At 46.3% G+C, this 25,073-nt stretch overlaps 1 protein-coding gene across 1 annotated transcript in view; it reads left to right on the top strand.

The window, feature by feature from the left end:
• The window catches only part of LOC147693339 (transient receptor potential cation channel subfamily M member 2-like), a 1,947,553-nt gene that overhangs the window by 1,802,292 nt on the left and 120,188 nt on the right, over positions 1-25,073 (top strand). Inside the window, exons 20-21 of the mRNA XM_086935940.1 lie at positions 6,582-6,705; positions 9,657-9,720. Coding sequence (XP_086792066.1) covers positions 6,582-6,705; positions 9,657-9,720 — 188 coding nt within the window. The remainder of the gene's footprint in view (positions 1-6,581; positions 6,706-9,656; positions 9,721-25,073) is intronic.

Here is a 25,073-nt window from a genome sequence, read left to right as displayed (position 1 = left end):
GAGATGCACATGATAAAGCAGCCCGGTACTCCAGGCTTCATCATTAGTGGCAGCTTTTTTTTATTCCCTTGTTTTTATTTCCAGAGCGTCATGCGCGCTACACTTTCACAGTGGTGGCCACGCCCCTTTCTTTCTTCGGGGTTCTGCTGAGTGTATTTAACATTTGAGTGGAGTATTTTGAATTCAGAACTTTGTAAATGCCCTGTTCGCCAAATCAGATCATTTCTTTTCCCTTGGACAAAGGATCAGCGTGCCACGCCCCAGTTCCTTTCAAGCCTCTCATCGCTGCAGCTTGCACTTTAATTAATCTCCCCAGCTTCCCATAACACTTCCCACACTGGACTCTACATTTAAATAGCTGTGTTTACAACCATGTAGCCCGAGCTGGCCCAGAATGCAGGTTTTAAAAAACACATAAATAACAAAAGCATTGTGTACTGTTGTGGGGGCGCTAGGCCCACATGCTGGGAAGGACTGGTGACACGGACACAATGGTTACTGGGTGCAACTGGCCCTGAGCAAGTGTGCTCAGCCATTTTTATTAGATCAGCGTCACCTGACCGGTGACGTCTGTGGTGGGTGGGTGTACATTGTAACATACACACTTGGTACACTAGAATGCTGACTTCACATCACTACATCCCTCCCAAACTTGGGGAAAAATCAAAACCAAAGGCAAAGTCCTAAAACCTGTGGGAATAAAAAGATACCAAGATATAACATTGGACTCATGATTTCAAACAAGTCTTTTTGGCTGCTTGCAGGCCGCAGGCAGTGTAGTTACTGCATCCAGGAACAACAGTTCGCTGTGTCATGGTTTGCAGGTGTTCGGCGGGTCTGGTCTTCTGTCTGCGCCGCCTGGATGTTAATCTCAGTCTTGCCTTTGTTTCGCTCGACTGGTGACGATAAGTAGTTGGAGAGACAGGTGGATCATATGGGTGTTGTCTGTCTTCTAGCTTCCCCCACTCAGTCCTGGTTTTTGGTGATGTCTCCGGGCAGACTTCAAAGTGTCTTTAGGCAGGTGAAAAGAGTAGGTGCACACATCCTTCTCAATAGGATGTCCCTCTCGCTGGTGTTCTTCTCACACAAGATGTCCAGAAGGCCCACTTTGCCAGGCTTCCACTGGACTGGTTCTTTCGGTCGTGTTGCTCCACCAAAGCCTTCGGGCCGTGAGCGGGGACGTTCTGCGAGCCTCACTGTTTTGTCCACCTGAAGGTTAAGCTGTTGAATCCTTTCTTTGCACACGAGGCTTTCATCCTTGTGGGTCCTGTACACGGGCAGCTGGAAATCTGTCTCCCCTGCTGGACTTGCTGCCACCAGAGTCCCTTGATGCCTCTGCTTCTTGGGTTGCCAATGGCTGGTGTGGAGTGGTCAGTTCCTTAGCTTCTGGATGCCTGAGCACTCTCGCCATCCAATCTTCCGATCAACCCCATAGGTAGATGTTGCCAACTGTCTAGCTTACTCTCTTCTGCGATCGCCATGTGGATGGATGGCTCGTAGGTGGATGTCTTTGATCTGTGCTGCCGTGCTCTTGCCAGGCCTTGTCCTCCCATGCACTCAGATGTTCCAGTGCCTGTCACCTTCCTTCTTTTTACAGTGGTGGCTTGCCACTTCGACTTCTTCCTTCTTTTTGCAGTGGTGGCATGCCACTCTGATTTCTTCTTCCTTCTCCTCGCAGTGGCGTCGTGCCACTCTGAATTCTTCTTCTTTCCTCTTGCAGTGGTGGCGTGCCACTCCGACTTCTTCTTCCTTCTTCTCGTGACGTAACCTGAACCGATCTCCTTTCATCTTCTCTGGCCAGGCTTCCTCGTGCAGCGCGCGCCCTCTGCATGTGTCTTCCTGGTCTTGTCCTAGTCCTAGGACACTGTCTTCTTGTCACTCAACTGCCAGAGTTGGCGTCGCAACCTTCACTTCCTCTTCAGTTCTTCACTGCTAACTTGTGGTGTTGAAGTTCGTTGGTCCATGTTCACGGACCATGCCTTGGTTGAACTTCTTGGACCTCTTGCCGGTCCCCTCTGCTGATCTCTGGCAGGTAGGCTTCTTGGTGCGACCATCTGGCTGATTGGCTTCTTGGTGCGACAATCTGGCTGGTCGGCTTCTTGGTGCGATCATCTGGCTGGTCGGCTTCTTCTTTCCTGGGTGACCATCCGACTGGTCGGCTTTATCCTTTGTGACCAGACTGGGTGGTCAGATTCTTCCGGTGAGTCTTCTTGCTTCTGGTTGTCTGCGCAACCATTTTTCCTTTCCGTCACAGTTCAATTGCTTTGGCGCTCCTGGGTGCGCTCTTCGGTTGCTTCCGTGACTTGCTGCTTTGGGCTACTGCTATCTGCACTGCTGCGCATTTGCGTCATGCGCCTTCGCACTTTACTGTTATCGAGCATCGGAACCACCGTCGGTTCGTGTGGGGGTGCTCCTGTCTTTGTCATAATGCTGCAGCAATGGCCTGTGGCCACCAGGCATCGCTGTACTTTCTTCTGGCATAATTTAAGTGCTTCTGGAGTGTTTGCTCAAGTGCTTCTGGAGGGTTGCGTCACCGCTCCGTTGAACTTCTTCTGGTCACTCCCTTTCGCGCGCTGATGGCTGCGCGCTCTTTGTTTGCTTTTCTTGGATGCACTTGCTGCCCGTTCTCTTGAGTGTTCTGTGGGGAGCTGTCAATACCTGCTTTGAGTAGCGTACCCTAGTTCTGTGTGGAGTTCCTGCACTCCTGGCAAGTTTGTGCGCAATGTCTCTTCATCCACAAGGTTGTGTAGTGCCTTGGACTATTCTGGCACATTGGTTTGTCTTTTCCTTTGCTTCTTGTGGCTTTGGGACTAGTGCAGCTAGCAGGCAGTCTTGCTGGGCACAATCCCATTGCATTATCCTTGCCTGGTTGTCCTTTACTGTTCTTCCATGCAAGTGTCACTGTTTCCTTTCTTGTTTGTGTGCGCACACTTTTCACCTTCACTTTTCCTAAAGAGGAATTTATTGTGTCTTCTGGGCAGTCCTTGAAGTGTTCTCGGGCAGACTACAGCGCTCAGGTGTCTGTTCCCTGCCTGTCTGTACTCGGCTCTGTCTGTTATCCCAGAATGCTTTGCCGCGAAACGGCCACTGGAGGGCAGTGCAGCTTTAACTGCAGCGGCCATGGCAGCTCTATTCATGCCTCAGCTTTCGTTCTGGCTGCCCCCGAGTTTCCTTTGACTCCGGGCCCTTTCTCCGTCTGTATGGGGCCTTTCACTACGTCCCATGAGGCTTGGGTCTACGCAGCCCTTCCCCGAGTAAGTCTTTTCTCCTCCTTTGAGGCTTGCTTTCTTGTTGGCCCCTCCGATCGGCTGCATACGATGTACAGTCTCACCTTCCTGCCTCACCCCTCCACCGCCGGCTTGTTCCTCCCGCCACGCGGGTGTGGGGGGTCCGCGCTACACGGGTGGGGGGGTCCACGCTACATGGAGGGAAGGCTGTTGGCCCTCTAGTGTGCATTGAGCATAGTTGCTTGTTCCTTGCGGGGAGAGGGTCAGTTGCGGCCGACGCGGGTGGGCTCCGGTTGGTCTGGAATCACCTCAGGCATTTTGCGCTTCATTCTCGAGGCATGAAGGAGCGGGGTGGGCACCCGCTGGCTCGCGCTCCACACGGGGTCATTTCGCTTTCCCTTTTTTCTGCGGCCTCTCACCTTCAGCGGGCGGGCCTCTTCTGCCACGCGGTGGGCTCCGCTTGGTTCCCCTCACTTGCAGGGGCACTCTGATGCGGCCGAAGTGGGTGGGCTCTGCTCGGCCTTCACTCCAGGAGAGTGTCCCACGCTCCTGGAAGAGGGCGATGGTGATCCCCCTCCTGAAAAAGCCAGGTCTTGACGCCGAGGTCTTGGCTAATTATAGGCCAATTTCACTTCTTCCGGCTTTGGCCAAGATCACCGAGAAACATGTTCATGGCGTCTTGTCTAACTTCTTGGAGACTAACAATCTGCTCCACCCATCCCAATCCGGTTTCCGTCCGAACTTCAGCACGGAAACGGCGCTGGTGGAGGTCTCTGAAATCATCAGGGAGACCTTGGATGGGGGTGGCAAGGCCATGCTAGTCATGTTGGACCTGTCGGCGGCTTTCGACACCGTCCCCCATAAGGCGCTGCTCGCCAGGCTCTATGACATCGGCCTACGGGGGACGGTGCTCAGATGGTTTACATCTTTCCTGGAGGGCCGCCGCCAGACGGTCTGGGTATCCCAGAGCTCAGCCGAGATGCCGCCTTTGGGTGTTGGGGTTCCACAGGGCTCTGTGTTGAGCCCGACATTATTCAACATCTTTATGTCCCCTATGGCGGCTATGGTGGAGGCCTACGGAGCCCAGATCGTGTCCTACGCCGATGACACACAACTCCTCTTCACTTGTGAAAAAGATCAGACATTTGATGGGGAGAGAATCCGGGACTGCTTGGACAGGGTCTTCAGCTGGTTCCAGCTCAATTGTCTGAAGGCCAACTCCAGCAAGTCGGAGGTTCTTTTCTTTGGCTGTGCCTCCGATCCCGAGTGGCGGCAGTGGTGGCCAGCTGCCATGTGTCCTCCGGCACAATCATCCTTGGTTGCCAAGAACTTGGGTGTCAAGCTCGACAATCAACTTTCTCTGAGAGCGCACATCCTTGGCCTGTCCGGCACCTGCTTCGGTATCCTCAAAATGCTCCGCAAGTTTCTTCCCCTATTGTCTGCGGAGCACAGACGGATTACGGTGCAGGCGCTCATTGGATCTAGGCTTGATTATGCCAATGCCCTTTTTCTAGGCCTTCCGGATTGCTTAGTCCAGCGTCTGCAGGTGGCACAGAACTCGGCAGCCCGGGCAATCTTCGGTCTGCATAGACGGGCACGGGCTTCTGTGCTATTGCAGTCACTCCACTGGCTGCCAATTCGGAAACGGATTGTTTTCAAAGCTATGACCCTGATGCACAAGGCTCTTTTTGGCTCAGGCGCTGGCTATTTGAAAAAAAGACTAGCTTTCTACCGCCCGGCCCGCTCACTGCGTTCTGAATCCCTCTTCACTGCTGTGGTTCCACGCGTGAGGAAGGCTCGCACTGGGGGGCGCTCTTTTAGCTTCAAGGCTTCCCAGATGTGGAATTCGCTCCCTTTGGCACTGCGTAGTACCCCAAACCTGCTTCATTTTAGGAAGAATTTGAAGACATGGCTTTTTAACTCTTCTGTTTAGGTGGTTTTTCTTTCTTTCTTTTCTATTGGGGTCTGTTTTTATCTGTTATGTTGATCAAACACTGCAAGTTGCCTGTGGAAAGCGCCGGGACACTCTTTCCGAGTAGCCGAGCGCTATAAAAATGCAATCTAACATAACATAACATAACTCTTCATCCCACGCAGGGGAGGTTGCGGCTCACGCTGGGCTCCCGGTCACCTTCTTTCTCGTGGCAGGCCCGTGGCTTGCACATGCCCTGCAGGCCTCTCGGCGGCTGGCGCCATTTTCGGGGGTGCCCTCGAGGCAGGCAGCTCTCTCCCCCTTTTTCCACGATGTTTTTGTTCTGCTGTGGCACGCGTGGCACAGCTTCCTCGTCGTCGCCAGTGTAATGTTGTGGAGGCGCTAGGCCCACATGCTGGGAAGGACTGGTGACACGGACACAATGGTTACTGGGTGCAACTGGCCCTGAGCACGTGTTCTCGGCCACTTTTGTTAGATCAGCGTCACCAGACCGGTGACGTCTGTGGTGGGTGGGTGTACAGTGTAACATACACACTTGGCACACTAGAATGCTGCCTTCACATCACTACACATTGTAAATTGCAATGCCAATAGCTCTAACTCTCGCAAATGTGAGACCTATTGCATTGCAAATGCTTGTTTGAACAGCAGTCAGTGTTCACTTATCCTACTCTGCTGCTGTGTCCCTCTCTCTTTCTTCCTCTTTGTCTCTGTTTTGCTCCTTCTCACTTGCTCAAAACCACAACTTCAACAAACGCTCTTACCCTCTCTTTACTCCCCTTTTCTTGATTTGTTCCCCTGTGAAATGGATCCAAAACCTTTGACTGCAAATGTCGTCTTTTTCAGAAATGTTTTTATTTGAACTTGCAGCCTCTGGATGGAAAGAAACAAAAAGGTCCAAAATACGAAAAAAAAACTCTATAAAGCAAGACAAAGTGCTCGTAATGTGGCCAGATTGGTTTTATTAACAACCAGCGTTAAAGTAACCGTGTTGTTCCTGTTTACAGTCACAGATTTTACTTTGTCTTACATTCCTTATGAGTGTTTGCTATTGCCAGGATATTACTTTTTTTTCCAGACAGCATATTACTCTTATCTCACCCCCCTCATAACCTATTTTCAATTTTCTGGATCTCCAGCGCTGCAGGGTCGTAAGAATTGCAATAGTGCTGTGCAAATATCACCACTCCACTGCATACAAAAAAAAGTTTAAAAAAGCATTAACTTTCACAAATATGAGACCTCTTGCATTGCAAATGCTTGTTTTTATGTTTCTTTTTCATGTGTCCAAAATGTTTCAGGTAGGCATTCCCCATCGTCTATCCCAGCTGCCTCCTGCATTTTATTAATGTAATCTGCTGTTTTTGGGATGCATGTGTATTCCATGGGATTTACAGGTTGTTTTTCTGATGTTTCTTTAGTTTCTGTCTCAGAGCACGAGGTGGAGGATGGCCTCTTATCCTGGGAGAAATACATGCAGGAAGTTTACCTCTATAAACAGCGCAAAGTGCACAATAAAAGCTTGGAAATGAAAATTACCCACAAGTAAGTCCGTCCCTCACAATTCCTGTAATGCATGCAGAGATATAGGCCTGCCCTGGCTCTGAAGGAGATCATCCATTTCATGATTCCCGCTCACTCTTTCACTCAGTCGCTCATATTCTGTGGTGCCCACAAGTGTAGTTTGAGCACTTAACCTGCAGAGCCTCATGGTGTACAATGACACCAGCTAGACACTCACTTGACATCCCCATCTGTCCCCTGCCCTCCAGGCAGGCGTGCAACACCCATTGAACTCACCGGGCTTCAGCCACCCCCCCCCCCCCCCCCCGTCGTGTGTGGCAGCCCGGATGAGACAGATCCCAGCACACACAGAGCCTCACCCGAACGTTTCACAGGTCTTTAAAAGACCATTTAAATGTTAATTAGGCCTTCCAGTTATTTCACCCCTTGTTGGAGGCCCTGCAGCTCCACTCTGCCTACTGATCAAAGGTTCAGCCCCCCCACAAAAAATTTTCTTAGCCCACCCCCACCCCCCACCCCCCCGACATTTGGCTCTAGTTGCCCCTCTGCCTCCAGGGTCTTGTGCAATGTTGTCAGTTGTTTACTCAGCAGATGAAACCTCCGGATTGTGAGCAGGCGACCGGTTTGCCTCATGATCCTTGTTTTCCTAATATCTTCTCGCTAGAGATGTGCTTGGTAACATAAGAACAGTAACAAGACCGAGCAAAACAGACTGGACGCAAACAAAGAATTGTGCACAAACAATAGAAAGCGCCAGCAGACTGAACGTCTCCTTTGGCTAGCAGTCTGGCGTCCAGAACGCTTCCAAATGCAACAGAGTTGTGGCAATAAATCATTGTTTATGGAGAAAAGAAAAGAAACTGTAAAAACTTTAGATACAATCTTTGCAGCACACAGCAGGAAGTGGGGAGTTTGTACCGGACTGGGGAGCGGTCAAAGGAGGAGCACGATGGGTTTACCCCACCTGAGATCCTCTCGTGTTTCAGTTGTGTCACAGGAGAAGGGACTGCCTGGGCCATGAAGTGCTCTTCAAAGTCTGAAGGCGGTGTCTCCCAGCCACACTCTGCTGAGGTGTCTGAAGCCGAGGAACCGTGACAGTAGGCTCTACAGATGGAAGAGTTTGTGAATGAGGCACTCTGGAGCACACACCCCTAACGTGACCTCTGCTGTCAAATAACCCTCTTCTAGGTTAGAGTGATCAAGGGGTGCACCTTACAAGACCAGGTTGGGCTCTGCCTTGGTGATCATATTCATGTAGATGTTTATTTCATTGTGTTGTTTAGTCTCCACCACACCGCAGGGTTAACATTGTTTGATCCAGAACTCCTCAAGAAGCCTCCCTCACTGCTTGAAGGTGCAGGGTGTGGTATTGGTTCCAGTTACTCTCTTCCTTCATTGATCTAAGATGCAGGTTGCTGTCTCAGAGCTCTGTCACATGACTTCAGAGGGGCTGCCAGTAGGCTTAAGGAATTGACAGCCATGGTCCCTCTTTTCTGTAATATTGGGCTCTCTCCATGCCATGATAAGAATGGATTTATATATTCGATTAGGCATTTTAATGCTTTTAAGTCTTTATGTACTAATGTGGAATTAATTAGGTGTATATGGTTGTAGGTGCATAAAGCACAATATAAATGAATACAAATGAATAAATAAAACAATTAAAAACGCATACCAAGGTCCTCACACTGAGCTTTCTGGAGCACAGCAAGATTATTCTGATTTTGTCACTTTATGTAGTCTTTAAGACAAAGTTTAATATGTTTTGTAGGAAAGTAGGATCTGCTTTTATGGTTACTCCCCATTTTTTTGCCTAGTGCTATGCAGTTTTTGACTAGTCTGACTGGGATCCTGCTAATCAGGACCCCAGTCTCTCTGCTTTCTCCCCTAAATTGTTGTGGTCAGTACTTAGGCACATCCCAGATTGGTTTATGGCATTGCTTGGATTTACCATCTCTTTCTTTCTGGTTTGTAAAGCGGGTTATGGCATTGATAAGCCTTACCTTCTCTTCCTCTCTTGCTGATAGAGCAGTTGTGGTGTTGCTTAGCTTTACCCTCTCTTCGTTTCTATTTGGTAGAGCAGTTATGGCATTGCTTAGCCTTACCTACTCTTTATTTCTAGTTGGTGGAGTCGTTATGGCATTGCTTAGACTTACCTTGTCTTTCTATCTGGTTAGTAGAGCAGTTATGGTGTTGCTTAGCTTTACCTTCTCTTTATTTCTGGTTTGCAGAGCGGTTATGGCATTGTTTAGCCTTACCTTCTCTTTCCTTCTAATTGGTAGAACAGTTATGGAATTGCGTAGCATTTCTGGTTGGTAGTGCAGTTATGGCATTGCTTAGTCTCACTTTCTCTAGCTTTTTGGTTGATAGATCTTCTTACCTTCGCTTTCTTTCTGGTGGGTAGAGCGGTTATGGCATTGCTTAGCCTTATGTTCTCTTTCTTTCTGATTGGTAGAGCAGTAATTGCATTGCTTAGTCTTACTGTCTCTTTCTTTCTGGTTGGTAGAACAGTTATTGAGTTGCTTAGTCTTACTGTTTCTTTCTTTTTGGTTGGTAGAGTGGTTATGGCATTGCTTAGTTTTATGTTCTCTTTCTTTCTGATTGTTAGAGAAGTAATTGCATTGCTTAGTCTTACTGTCTCTTTCTTTCTGGTTGGTTGAGCGATTATGGCATTGCTTAGCCTTACCTTCTCTTTCTTTCTGTTTGGAAGAATGGTTATGACATTGCTTTTTCTTACCCACCTTCTTCTCTTTATGTTTGCAGAGGGGGTAAGACATTGCTTACTATTCACTTTATCCTACTCTGACAGAGTGGTAAGCCTTTATGGCAATGCTAGTGTGTACCTCTTCCATTTCTAGAGAGTTGGCAGTGGTTATGACATGGCTTACTCTTACACTCTTCTTTTTCTTTCGTGTTGGCCTCATATTTCCCCCTGGGACTCTGCTTGCTCACGCCCTCTTCTGTCTTTCTAGGGTTGATGAACTTGTCAAATTATTGAAGCCTAAACAGAACTGTACCAGCAAGGTGGAACAGCAGGTAATGTGCCATGGTTGTTTTTAATGCTAATTAAAAATGTATCAATAAATCATTTTGAGGGCGGATGAATTGAACTAATCATGCCCTTCTTTCCACTGGTTTTATCATTTCCATGAGCACCTACTATTTCAATTTCAGCTGTATTGTAATCTAATGGCCAGCATGGATTCAGTGAGCAGGCAGTTATGGAGGGAGGCTGGTTTAGTGCAAGTAATTTACTGTCAAGTCTAAAATGTGCAACAACTCATTAACCAAACATAGTAAGTGGTTCTCCTCCCCTGTGCTTGACTGATTAAGTTCTGCTACGCATTTGCCAAGAAGCAACCCTCAGACCTTTTGCTTGCTCATTCCACCAGTGCAAAGGCAGTGACCACTGCGGTGGCACAGCACTGTTTTTTTCCTAGGCATATGCTAGGCAGAAACGTGGGCCTCACTGCACATGTTCACCAAGCACTACTGCCTTAACGGTCAGGTCTGTTGGGATGGGCACTTTGTCCATTTCGTCCTGCTGGACTTCCTAGTCTAAATTAAGTTTGCAAACCCACCTCCTCTTGAGAAGGACAGGACAGAGATTGTCAGAGCTCTCTACACTGGTGTCAGCCATGACTGAACAGCAGCATCACATCGTTGTGAGCTTGAAAATATTGATGTGAAACAAATGAGGGCAACATTTGTTATTAGGAAGAATCCAACAGTTCAATAGGCCACAAGAAAGATCACCTAGAAGAAACTCATGCTGTGGTACCTATGTCATTTTACTTCATCTGTTATTGTTAGAGGAAAACAAAATACAGTTTGTATTCACACGCCTTGAAAACAATCCCATTCGGGATGAAACATGTCTGTTGATGATCATGTACTTGGTTGGAAGTACGCAAACACAATAAAGATGTTGAAAATATATTACATTGCCTTGGAATTATAGGCTGACCTTTACTGCTAATTTGTCCCCATATAGGGTATTTTAACAAATTGTTGGAGTGCTCCAGTATATTGTTTTATTATTCAGTGGTTTGTCATGCTTTGGAGTAACAGTATTATTGCCCTTACTAGTAGCAGGGGTGCATACTGTGGTAACACCAGTCTTTAACCAGGTATTAATTCTCTAGACTTTCTACCTTAACTAGTTGAGTACTGTGGAACATCTTTTTGTTATTGCACAGCTGCCTGTCGGATATTTAACACTACCTCCGGAGAGGTATTGCTTGGGTATTTATTCTAAGGTAAGGAATCTGTGGTTAGGAGTATCTATCAGATTAACAAGTTTCTTACCTTTAGTAACGACTTATTTGGTAGAGACTCTATACCCACCCATCCTCCCCGCTCTGCGATTTATTGGTACAGGGCTAAGCACTTTTCAGGGCCCTTGTTCCACACACTAATGGTCAGTGTTCTTTGCAGCTCTACTCTCCTGGCGTAAAAAGTTGTCAAAGAAACTGGCATCAGTGCACTGTGGTGTCACGGTGAACCAACAGATCAACGCTGTATCTTCCACATGCTTAAACACCCTCTGTATAACTCTGCAAAACCTTCAAATGGACCCCCCCCCCTCCCGAGTCCAGAAAGAGTATCACCCAAGCTCTCATAACCAGCAGACGGGACTACGTGAACGCCCTCTATGCCAGAATTAACAAATCTCTACTCCACAAACTCCAGACTGTCCAGAACGCCGCAGCCAGACTTGTCTTTAGTATCCCACGACAAGACCACATCTCCCAGCACATGCAAGACCTCCCCTAGCTCCCTGTTGAAAAGAGAGTGAGTTTCAAGCTGCTAACACATGCCTATAAAGCCCTCCACAACACCGGACCCCAATACCTCAATGAAAGAATCTCCTTCTTTGCCCCCAGAGGAACCTCCGCTCCGCCCGACCTTGTCCTGGCCGAAATCCCACACATCCGCAGAGCCGGAAAGGGAGGAAGATCGTTCTCCTACATCGCGGCCAAGACCTGGAACGAACTCCCCCTCAGCATCAGACAAACCCCCACACTGAAAGCATTCAGGAAGAGTCTCAAGACCTGGCTCTTCTAATGAGCCAGAGCTGCTCGAAATACTTCCTCCCCCCAGCGCTTGAGACCCTCACGGATGAGTAGTGTGCTCTACAAATCCCTGATTGATTGATTGATTGGCACCAGTTTAGGTACCGCACATGTCACTTCTGGCACAGACGACGTCAGCAATGCCAAGAGGAGCTGAATGACGTCACCAATTGGCCCGAAGGGGCACTGCTCACGGGGAATATTCTAAAGTACGGAATCTACAGCTAGATAGAGTCTCTACGAGATAAGACATTATCAAAGGTAATCAACATGTTTGGTAATCAACATCGGATCAATTTTAATATATGCAAGAATATCCATATCCTTTTTTTATACTAAAGGATGTAAGAGACAAAGATATTTTGAAAGATCTGCTTTTTCCAGATTTTTCCACTCTCTTAGTAACAAATCCATAATCTCCTTGTTTCTCATCAGGCAAGTCATGGTTGTAACTGCAACTGTTATAAGCAGGCCAGAACTAGTACTCAATAGGCCATAATCCCAAGGAGCTATTGCTGAGTTATCGGCACCTTAACGCAGCCAAATTTGTGATAAACTTACCACCCAATTCATAAGCTGGTGCTAACAGCCGATAACACCAGTTTTCCTGCAATAGCATCCTCAAAAACCATTGCCACAGAGGACCCCAGCAACTATCGCTAATGAGATGCAGAGTAGGCGTTCCCGAGTAAAATGCAGCAACAACACCACTCCACAACATTCACAACGACCAGCCACATCGCCGATAAGAACACAAAACATGCGATGAGGCGCGTTAGCACCAGGAAACTAACACCTGCTCAGACCTGGTGGAAAGTCAGACTACAGCATGTACCACAAAAGCGAGCCCAGCCCAGAGCCACACCTGAACAACAACAGATGCCATGGAGCCACTGAACATGCGTGCCATACACCCCAGAGGGCCACAACACTAACCGCCATCACCCCCAGGAGCCCAACCCCCAAAAGGCCCCCCCCCCCCCCGGACCACCACAGAGGCAGCGCAGACAAAGACGGTGGACCCCCAGGAAACGCACCGGCCTCACAGACCCAACAACTGACAATGTCATTGCCAACTACGGGCCGAAAAGGACAACCATCCTATGCATCCTGACCATCATCGCACAACAGGCTGATGGCACCAACAAGGCGGAAAACCAACATCTCACCCCACACAAACCTGCTGGCTGTGCTGCACCTGTTGGCCTCTGGCACACCCCAACCAACCCCCACCAGAGTCAGAGGAGTCTTGCAGTCAGCCACATCCAAGTCCCTCACACATGTCCTGGACATCGGCATCAGCCTGGTATCCCAGTCCCTGTACGTCCAATACAATGAGCAGGATCTACTGGAAACCAAGCAAGGACCATACGAAAATGCTGGATACATGCATGTGTTGGGGGCAATCCACAGTACACATGTCATACATGTGCCCCCTTTGTGACACAGCACACAATCACTGCAACAGAAAGCACATGTCTCACATCAATGTGCAGGAAACATACGAACGCTGTGGAATCTCCACCAATGTTGTCACCAAATACCCCACCAGTGTGCATGATTCTATCATCCTCCGACACTCCAACTTCAACTCGTGCTCCCAGGATGGCACAAAGGGAAATGCACAGCCTCTTAGCAAGACCCAAATGAACACCCAACACACCTCAACTCTACAACCATGCAACTAACAATTCTGGCACTGCACATGTCACAAAATCACATACAACATGCAAAACAACATGCCCACCCACCAGACACAACAGAACAACTGACTATGGTAACCTGGGCAAGCCGTGAACATGAGTGATCAACGGCATGGCACCTCAGCCACACAATAGCGGAATGAGGGGAAAGGTGGGAACCAGGCATGTGTGAAGGAGGTAGGAGAGCCATGATTGGGAAAGCACACAATGCCAAGAGTGGCAGAGATGTGCTGGACAGACCACAGTATGCAGAACACGCCCATATCCATGGCGGCATACACCGCTGGTGTATAGAATGCAGTGAACTGTGGACACAATCATGTCACCCCAGCAGTGGGGGAGTTTGCGGATATGTTGCCTGTTATGTCCCCTCCCCGTAAGCGTGAGCGGAGTGGGATGGCCCAGCGTACGCCAGGCCAGGGTAGGGGTGTGGTAGCCCTGGGCGTAGTCCTCTTCAGGAATGCCCAATGTCTCTGCCAGGGCGGCGCATCTCAGCCTGCCATGAGGCAGACGGCATCTTCCTGAGAGGATTTGCCTGCGATCCTGTGCGCCTGCTTCACTCCGGCCTGCTGGCCCCGGACCCTTCAGGCCCTCCCCTGCACAGCCAGGCCACACTGATCACCTGCTGACACCGGCGTGTGTCTAGGAGGGCCTATCACATGTGGGCTCAAGCTCTAGGTCTGAGACCCGTGACCTTGGCAGCCTCCTCAGACCATCACGGCCTCCACGACAAAGACCCGCTTTAGTCCTTTCTCATTGACGTACTCTACTGCTGCCTCCGGCCTACACTACGGACAAGAAGGTCACACATTTGGAACTGAGTCTTGATCATACATTGTTCGTGAATGCACAACAATGAAGGGCCCGATTCACAGAACTAACTTAAGATAAAATCCTAAACTTACTACTTTTGGCATTCACAGAAGTTAGGATTTGGTCTTAAGTTTGTCATAAGACAGACTTAAGACAGACTTAAGTTAGGATTTTGTCTTAAGTCTGTCTTAAGGGCCGTCGGCGACCGTCTAACAATTAGAATTGTGTGAGTCTTGAATGATTGTTTCCCACGGTAAACACCCATTATTCCGCAACTTTCTTTCCGCATACCATCACTCCGCATACTTTCATTACGAAAGTACCATGACTCCGCAATGCCATTATAACACATTGCATTACATTTTATATGCTTTTACCACGCATACATTTACAACGAAATTCGTTGTAAATGTATGAATGGTAAAATAATGTTTTTTTTTAATGTTTGGATAAGGTAAGTATGGGTATAGGGGTATATGTTTTGGGGTACTGAGGTATATGTTTTGGGGTGTTCGGGTACTTTAAGGGTTCAGATATAGTTTTGGGTTACGGGGTACAGGGGTATTTTTAGGGTTTAGGGATAGGTATGGGTTTTGGGGTACAGGGGTATTTTTAGGGTTCAGGGCTAGGTTTGGGTTTTGGGGTACAGGGGTATTTTTAGGGTTATGGGGTTGGTTTGGGTTTTGGTGTACAGGGGTATTTTAGGGTTCAGGAATAGGTTTGGGTTTTGGGGTACAGGTTTTTTTTAGGGTTCAGGGGTAGGTTTGGTTTTTGGGGTACAGGGGTGTTTTTAGTGTTCAGGGCTAGGTTTGGGCTTTGGGTACAGGGGTATTTTTAGGGTTCAGGGCTAGGTTTGGGTTTTAGGGTACAGGGGTAATTTAGGGTTCAGGGGTAGGTTTGGGTTTTGGGGTACAGGGGTATTTTGTACGGTTCAGAGCTAGGTTTGGGTTTTGGGGTACAGGGGGATATTTAGGGTTCAGGGGTAGGTTTGGGTTTTGGGGTACAGGGGTATTTTAAGGGTTCTGGGCTAGGTTTGGGTTTTGGGGTACAGGGGTAATTTAGGGTTCAGGTGTAGGTTTGGGTTTTGGGTTTTGGGGTACAGGGGTATTTTAGGGTTCAGGGATAGGTTTGGATTTTGGGGTACAGGGGTATTTTTAGGGTTCAGGGCAAGGTTTGGGTTTTGGGGTACAGGGGTATTTTAGGGTTCAGGGCTAGGTTTGGGTTTTTGGGTACAGGGGTATTTTTAGGGTTCAGGGCTAGGTTTGCCGAAGAGCGTCGGTGTGGGTCATAAAAAAATAAGAACAGCGGGAAACAAATATGTGATGATATTCCGCAAACCAACATCCCGCATACCATCACTCCGCAATTTTTATAACGCTGGACTATTACTCCGCAAAGCCATCATTTCTAAAACTTTTACAACGCATATGACTTTATCACGCATGCCATTATAATGCAAATGCATGTGTGGTAAAGTCATATACATTGTAAAAGTATGTTATTAAAACATTAAATATATGTTTGTATATATATATATATAATATATATATATATATATATATATATATATACACATTTTTTTTATTTAATTAAAGCATTATGGGCCAGATGTAGGTAATTTCATTTTTCCGATTCTTAAATACCGACTCATACCGAATCGGTATTTCAGAATCGGAAATTGTGATGTAGGTAAAAAATCGGTAAAAACTACCGATTCGGAATCACTCGGAATCTGAAATCGGTATTTACTGATTCGGTAATTTCCGAAATGGTATATTCCGATTTGGTAAAACCCATTCATTCTAATGGGCCTCCTGGCCCATAGGAATGAATGTGTTTTACCGATTCGGAATTTACCGATTCGGAAATTACCGAATCGGTAAATACCGAATCGGTAAATACCGAATCGGTAAATACCGAATCGGAAATTTGAAACTGACAAACATGTGAGCCTGTGAACCAATCAGAAACACCAACCACACCCAAAAACAAAGTGAAAGTGGAATCAACCAATCAGAATCAAGCACCCCTCCCCAGTACCTGGGAGTGGCCGCACCCAGGCAGGTGCAGAAACCAACTGTCAGGAGAGCAGGAGGACAGACAGAGGAGCAGGCTTCCCTGAGCTTACCTGAACAGCACCATGGAGACCCAGGATGGACAGAGGGATGCAGCAGAGCGCAGGAGGAAACTGAAATTCAGCCCTGAAGAACTGCAGGTGCTGGTTGCAGAGGTTGTGAAACACTAAAGCAAAATCTTTGGAAAACAGTCACTGCATATTGCAAGCGCACTACCTGGATTGATATCCAAGCAAAGGTAAATGCCATTGGTGTCACCCACCGTGAAATTGACGATTTAAAAAAAAGGTGGTATGACCTTCGCATTATTACCAAAAAGAAACTAGCTGCCTACAGAAAAGAAGCTGCAGCAACAGGGGGAGGCAGAAACCGAGCACCATGACTCACCGACATTGAGGAGCTTGTGGAATCCACCCTAGAGCCGGAATGCATCCATGGCATTGGGGACGCTGACAGCTCGGCCAGAGCTGCCAATAAACAAGGTAAGATGCATGTACATCAACATTAACCCTGTTCCCCTTCCCCACTCTGTGTACCTACATCACACTCCAGAACAGGTATTACTAATGCCCAGCAATGCATCATGGGAGACGTAGTCATAGGTAGATAAATCTATGCAGTCAGCATACCATACAGCAAGGGATGCAACACACTACTAGCATAAGCAAATGAGGAGCAGGCAAATGTGTGATAGTAGTGTGATTTAATCAAGACACACAGGTGAACTACTCCACTGACACAATGTCCATGTCTGTCCACAGGAGAGTCATCGCGCAGCACAGCAATGGGTAGGGAGAAGAGGATAGAAGGTGCTGGTCCCAGCACAGTTCAACGAGAGAAGAACACAGAGCAGGCAGCCAAGACACCTGAGCAGCCAACCACACCACAGCCCCATTTTCCTATTTTGTTTGGGACTCAGGAGTCAGGAGCAGCTGCGCAGTCCCCCACACCAACAACTCCGTCACCTGTGCAGGAAAGGGCAAGGCGGCTTGATGTGCCCCCTCCCCGCATTCTAGAAACATCAGAGGAGGAAGAGGAGGAGGGTGACATGGCAAGCAATCCGCCAGAGTCAGCCAACGCTGAGCAGCAGCCCACTCCAAGAGCTGTGCGGGCCAGTGTCCGAGGACGAAGGTTACGGGAGAGAGCTGAAGGGCAATACGGTCAGGGGGTCTTCTGCGGTGTGGAGGCCACCATGGTCAAGGTCCAGCACCTGCAGGCAAAGGCAATGATGGGTGTTAAGAGGCAGGCGCGCAGCATTAACAACAAGCTGGATAACATTGACAAGGGCATAGGAAACATTTCGGATAGCATGCAGTCGCTGGCAAATGGCATGACAGACATGACCCAGTGCATGACTGTCCTGTGCGACAAATTGGACAGGGACCACTTGGAGAGGCGCAAGGCTCGTGTGGATGTGCGCCAGCAGACAAAAGCATTAAACCGCTTTGTAACTGCAACCACCCTGCTGTGCAGACGGTCAGTAGTGATGCAGGATGCTATTGTGCAGTGCTGCACCAATTTATCTCTGGGGATGGGCAGAGTGACCTCTGCCATGGAGCTGATGCTTACACAACAGACAGCCCCTCGAGGCGACACATGTGTGGCTGAAAGTGAAGAATCCACCAGCAGGAGTGGCTCAAGCACTCCTGTCCCAGAAATACACAGGAGCGGCAGGCGTCATTCCACAGAGCCAGGCAACACCGAAAGCCGTGAAACACAGCCACGTCAGTCCCACCCTGTAATCCGTGGACGGAAACATTGACTATGCCCTCAACCCAAAAGACAGGTCACGGTGGGGTTAACTGTGACCACCCAGTCATGGACCATTGTGTGGTATCATTGCAATGGCGTAGTGAAAATTAAACTACGTACATCATAATCTTAGCCTGTCTGTGTCTCATTGCTCACTCCGAAATATTGCTGTGTGATCTCTGCCCGTCTTAGTCTCCCATCTGTAGCTGGTGCTGCTACTGTAGCATAGGGCTCCGCCTGTTCTGTGTCATCATCAAAGTCCTCATGATGTGTGATCTCCACCTCTGTGCCTTCCTTGGTGGCGAGATTGTGTAACATGGCACAGGTCGCAATGATTTTGCAGCACAGGATTGGAGTGTACTGGATTGCCCCTCCACTCTTGTGGAGGCAGCGAAACCTGCTCCTGAGGAGTCCAAATGTGCGCTCCACAACGTTGCGTGTATATCTGTGAGCCACATTGTAACGCCTTTCACTCCTGGTGGATGGGTTGAGGTAGGGGGTGAGCACAAAGGACTGCAGGGCATATGCACTGTCGCCTAGGGGGGAGAAAGATTGGCATTAGTTGCATGAACATGATACATTCATCTACTGTGACTGTCAGGGTGTGTCTATGTCATTTACCTAGCAGGTATCCGTTCCCAAAATCTCCGGCAACTAGGCGTGTGTATATCCCACTATTCTGGAATATGTATGAATGATGGGTACTCCCAGGGAATTTCGCAACGATGTCTGTGATGATGTTGCCAGCGTTGCATATGACCTACACATTGATGGAGTGTGTCGACTTCCGGTTCCTGTATATGTGTTCTGTGGCTGCAGGTGGACAGAGTGGTATGTGTGTGCCATCTATGCAGCCTATCATGTGAGGGAACTGTGCCAGTTGATAGAAATCAGTCTTGGTCTTTGCAAGTTCCGCAGGTGTGTCAGGGATGAAATTTAATGCTCCATCCTCATGGCATCAAGGAACCTCCGGAAGAAACGGGACAGGCAGCTCTGGGACAAACCACCTACTGCAGCTATCACACTTTGGTAACTCCCAGAGGCAAGCAGGTGTAGGCTGCACAGCACCTGCACATGGGGTGGGATGGCGTGCGCCCTTGGTGTTGGGTGCTCCAGGAGTGGGTGTAGGTCCCTGATCAGGTTCAGGATGGTTTGGGGATGTAGCCTGTACCTTTCGGAATATTTCTGGCTCTGTCAGTTGGAAAAGTGTTATCCTCTGCCTGTGCACTTGCTCCTCCCTTAGCCATTCCCTCTCTCCTGCTGCCTGTAGTCTTTGCCGCCTTGCAATGACGTAGAAGGCCGCCATTCTAGTTACACTGTTGCATTTTGGGACTCTTTTTATAGCCTGCTCCTGATTACCACCTGCATTCAATCCATGGTAAATACCGACTCCTAAATACCAAATTTCCTTCAATTCGGTATTTTTCGGGTTTCCTACATCTCCATGCCCTATTTTACCATTTCTTATTTACCGATTCGGTAATTAAGAATTCGGTAAATGTGAATTCGGTAAATTCCGCATCGGTAAAATACCGACTCATATTTTCTGATTCAGAATTATACAGACTCATGTTTTCCGATTCGGAATAATACCGACTCATATTTTGCGAATCGGAAAAAATTAGACTCCTACATCTCATTTCATGGATACCGGTTGGTAACGGCCGAAATTACCGAATTTCGGCCGTTACCGACCGGTATTTGCCGACCTACATCTGGCCCTTATTCTTTTAAATTGCATTATTTATATTATTTTTATTTATTTATTATTTTATTTTATTGCCTTTTACACCCTAAAAACTAATCCCACCCTGGTCCCTTTAAATACCCTGGCACCCCATAATCATGCCCACAGCGTTTGTCACGGCCCCAGCGTGTCACGCCCTCAGCGTGCTCCTTGATGCGGCGCAATTGAGTAATTGGCGCTTGTATGTATGACTCACATGGCATGAAGGGCGGTACTTACCACACGCCCCCAGCGTTTGTCACGCCCACAGCAGTTTGAGTCACGGCCCCAGCACACGCCCACAGCAGAACGCAGACACGCCCACAAGGGACTACTTTGCTGACACGGTTCTTTTACCTTTTAAATGTATATGGTGGCCGTCTGCATAGCCTATGTCCTTCTGCTGCAACTGCCCTTAACAACGCTGTATTGGGTGTTGTGATTGGTGCTGTGGTTACTGAGATTGCCCGCCTCAAAGGTTTGGGCTCTCTCTTTATATTATTAGTATGGATTGGGAGAAGGTTCCATACCTTTGCTGTTTGTAATAAAAAACAAAAAAATGAGGAAGAATTATCCCAGACCAAGAAGAACAAGATTTGACTACATTCTCTTGGTCCTCAGGGTTTGAAAAAAGTTTGTTCTACTGATGACACAAACATTTTTCTTCATGCTCTAGAAGATTTAGATAAATATTATTACACCTCAGTATGCATAGCCATAGATCGCCGCAAGTTCATTGATAGAAGACAGGGAAAACTGGAACCTATTGAAGAATTTGTTTCCGATCTAAAGAACTTAGCCTTAACATGCAGATTTGATTCCTTACAAGACACATTTATTGGAGACCAGATCATTTTGTTTGTGAAAAATGAACATGTTCAAGAACGTCTTTGGATTCATGGGGAAGCTCCATTAGCTGATGTTGTGGCTTTAGTTAAAACGGCTGAAGTAACTAATAAGTGTGCTAAAGCAATATCTAGCGCTCCAAAATAAATGAGAAACGTATTGTAATTAAAGTTGGTAGTAATTGCAAAAATAAGCTTGCCAATTTGCGTACATCTATGGGCAAGGAGAATTTAAACAAGGAGTTGAAGTCTTATGGATGTGGTAGCAAGAATCATCTTGCTTATTTTAAGAAATGTCTGGCACAAAATCAGAAGTGTGCATAATGTGGCTTAAGTGGTCAATTTGCCAAGGTTTGTAGGAGCAATAAAGGTAATAAGAAAAATGTTACTTTAATTACCGAGAATAATGATGATTTTAATTCAGACTCATCTCATTCAGAAGAACAATCTAAAGATTTTGATTGTGTTTTAGGGGTTTCTGACAATGTGAACCTCTTAAGTTTACAATGCAAGTCAAAACCTGTTTGTTCAATACATCTTGGTGGGCTACAAATGCTCATAGTGGCCAATATAGGGTCTCCTTACACCATCATTGATAAGGTTCAGTGGGAAAATAATGTTATACATGTTCTTGGTTCATCTTTCATACCTCCTGATGTGACACCTGAAAGCTTCACCGGGGAGAAAATTGTTCTCTTAGGTTACAGAGAACTTAAATTTGAGTTTAAAGGAAATTGTACGTCGCTCTTAAAGGGCCCTTAGTTTTAGGGTGGATAGACCAAAGAAATCTAAACATCATTTTGAATCCCAATGGTCCAGAGCAAGAAATGGTGCTAGATGATATTGCAGCTGAGATATTTCCCCTACCTAAAATCAGTGAGCTTATATCTCATTAAGAACATTAAATGGTTTTCTGTGATTGACCTCACATCAGCTTATCACCAAGTTGTGTTGCATGATGTTAGCAAAAGTTTGACTATATTTATGATACCTCAAGGTTGTTACTGTTTCTTATGAATGCCCTTTGAACTAGCATCGGCGGCTGCCGTCTTCCAAAAACTAATGTATAAGTTATTTGTGGGTATGCCTGGGATTCTCTTTTTTCACGACGATATCCTTATCATGGGTGAGATAAAGAATGTACATGATGAGAGTTTGTGCTGTGTTTGGTAAACTGCAAGAGTAATGTTTGATGGCTGAACTATCTAAATGTAAATTTGGTGTGCAATCTTTAGACTACTTAGGGCACGAAATATCTGAAGATGGTATTAAACCTAAAATTAATTTAATGAATGCCATTAAGGATGCCCCTTCCCCTTTAAATAAGGATGAACTGAGGTCTTTTTTAGGGCTTGTGGAATGTTATAGTCAATTTATTCAAAATGTATCAGACAAGACTTACAATCTAAGACAATTGTAGAAGAGCAGGTCCTTGTTTGTGTGGTCTGATTGTTTACAAAATAATTTCACACGTTTGAAGAATGAATTATGTAATGCTTAAGAGTTGGTTGGTTTTAATCCTACACTGCCTTGTATCATTACCACAGACTCAAGCAATAGGGGTCTAGGTGCAGTATTGTCACAGAAGGAAGCTAATGGCAGAGAGAGGACTGTGGCTTATTCTTCCAGGGTGCTTTCTCCTGCGGTAGAGCATTATTCAGTTATTGAAAGGGAGACTTTGGCAGTAGTTTGGGGTCTTGAACAGTTCAGAAATGTTATCTGGGGTTTCCATGTAGAATTAAGATGTGACCACAAGCCTTTAATCAAAGTTTTGTCATCTGAAAGTTTGCTCAAGGCCACACCCAGGATTGCTAGAATGTCAGTTTGATTGCTTGACTACAGATACACTTTGTACTATATCCCACGAGTGAAGAATCAGATGGCTGATTGTTTGAGTAGGTTACCACTACCCTTAGAATCCTTCACAGAAACTGTGGAGGATATGCAAGTAGCTTGGACGGATATCACACATGGGGATGCTGCTTTAGACTTTGTATAATGGAATGAGTCAGTAGCCAAAGATGAAGTTTTAACCAAAGTCAGGGCTTATATGACTCAAGAATGGCCCGATAAAAAAATCCTTGTGTAAGGAATTGAAGCAATTCTCTGACGTTCGTGAAGAATTTTCCTTGGTTGGTGCAACATTTTACATGGAGGAAAGATTGTCCCTCCTAAGGACTTAAGAGTGAGAATAATCCATATCTGTCATGAGCAACATTTGGGAATTGTTAAGAGCAATAATCATGAGAGAATTGAATTGGTAGTCGGGATGGATACCAAGGTAAATAGGGTTGTGTGACAATGCTTGTTGTGTTACCTCCCCTGTCTCCTGTTCCCTGCCGAGATATGGCATGGGAAACCTTAGGTTTCGATATTACTGGTCCTTTTGTCAGAAATGAACACAATCAATTTATTCTGGTTGCTGTTAATTTATTCTGGTTGCTGTAGATTATTTTTCTAAGTGGATGGACATCAATGTAGTGGAGCGTGCTGATTCCCACAGTGTTTTGGAATTCATGGATGAATATTTCAGAGAAAGGGCCTTCCCAAGGGAACTATAACTGACAATGGTGTTCAATTCAAGAGTGTTTTAGTTGAGGATTTTCTTAAACGCAATGGGATTCAACACAAGGTCACGTCAATTTATCATCATAGTGGGAATGGTGAAGTTGAAAGATTCAACCGAGTTATTAAAGATTCTATACAGTTAGCAAACCAACGAAAACATGATTGGGTTGTTGGTGTCAGAGAAATGCTGTAGATGTATCACGTGACTCCCACCGTCACTGGGCACAGTCCCTTTACTATTATGAGAGGCAGAGTACCATTTACCAAGGATAATCAGGGCTGGTTGAAACATTTTAAATTATCTGAATGGTCTCTTGAAGAAGTTAAAAACAACTTTTTGTTACATCAAGAGAAGTATAAGCTTTACGCTGATCCCAAACGCAAAGCAAAGAAATGTTCTCTTATGAAGTGAGAATTAGTGCGTGTGAAGTTACCTTTTAAGGTGAGAAAGGATGAGAGTACATTTTCCAAGCCTCTTGCTATAGTAGAAGTGTTAACCAATTCAGCCAAGCTGTCTGATGGGAAAGTGCATCATTAAAGTTAATGGGGGACCTTGTGTCCATCAGAATCTGGCTTTTTATGCAATAACAAAGAAGTGGTTCTGTTGGGTAGTACAATAACTAAGTTAGTGCATATTTAATACCAAAGCAACCAGAATAATCAAAATGCCTTCCTAGTTTTACAAAGACTTATTGAAAACAAACAGTAAGAACACACAAAAGATCAAAGATTTCCCAAAGAATGATTTATTTACTCCTTTTCCTTTTCTATAAAAAACGAGAGACAAATATGGCTGTCAAAATGCATAAACGTATTGCAATAAAACAGAAGTGATCTTTGTGACATAAAGTGAAAAAAGAGTGACAAGTGACATCATTGGTGAAATATGTACAAGACAAACATAAGCGACACGAGTTAACAAAATACAGACATCCTGTTGCATGTATACAATCATTTACATGAATCCTAATCCCAACAATATTTCGAATGTTGGGGTCAAGGAAACTATATGGACATTGTTAACCTTAACATTAACGTTTCGATCCTTAAAAAATCGCAATTACGAAATCAGTATTCCTACTGTATGAAACTCTTTTGAGTGTCATTAGCGATTCCTAGTGGTTAGCAAATAGACTTTCCTCATGCATATTAATGAGGTAGGTTGCAATTTGTGACCCATTAGAAATCGCAGCCGACACAGGCATGGTGGCCTGCTGGGGTCATCAGACCACCATGTCTGTGATAGATTTCTAATGAGAAATCCTTTTTTGCTTAAATGCAGCCCCTTTTCCTTAACCCTTTGCGTGCCGCCCGACGTCGCGGTGGGCGTGTGCGGAGGACGGCCAGGGGCCACGTCCTGAGATGGCTGAGAAATCCGGATTGGCCATGTTTTCCGATGCCGATGATTCTCAAATTATTTTTCCCCTATCTGCTCATAACACTGCCAACCCCTCTACTCTAAAAACTGGCTTAAATAACACAGCATTATGGATACAAAATTATTTTCTGAAATTAAATGGAGAGAAAAAAGAGGTGCTGGTGTTAGGAAAACTGAAAGACCTCTGGAACCAGCAACATTGACCATGCAAAATGGGTGATCTCCCTCATCACAAGTGCGCAACTTAGGTATCATAATTGATGAGGCCCTTGGTATGCATCCCCCATCAGTTAAAGTCGTAGCCACCTGTTACACCATCATTAAATGGCTGCGGAAAATGTATTGGATGCTACCAGAAGTGACCAGAAAAACTGTAGGCAATGCCTTAATTACATCAAGGCTTGACTACGGTAATGTGCTCTTAGTGGGATCAAACAAATTGGTAATTCACAGA

The sequence above is a fragment of the Lissotriton vulgaris genome, chromosome 8 (assembly GCF_964263255.1).
Source record: "Lissotriton vulgaris chromosome 8, aLisVul1.2, whole genome shotgun sequence".
Classification (NCBI taxonomy): domain Eukaryota; kingdom Metazoa; phylum Chordata; class Amphibia; order Caudata; family Salamandridae; genus Lissotriton; species Lissotriton vulgaris.
This window is presented reverse-complemented; position numbering and strand designations above follow the sequence as displayed.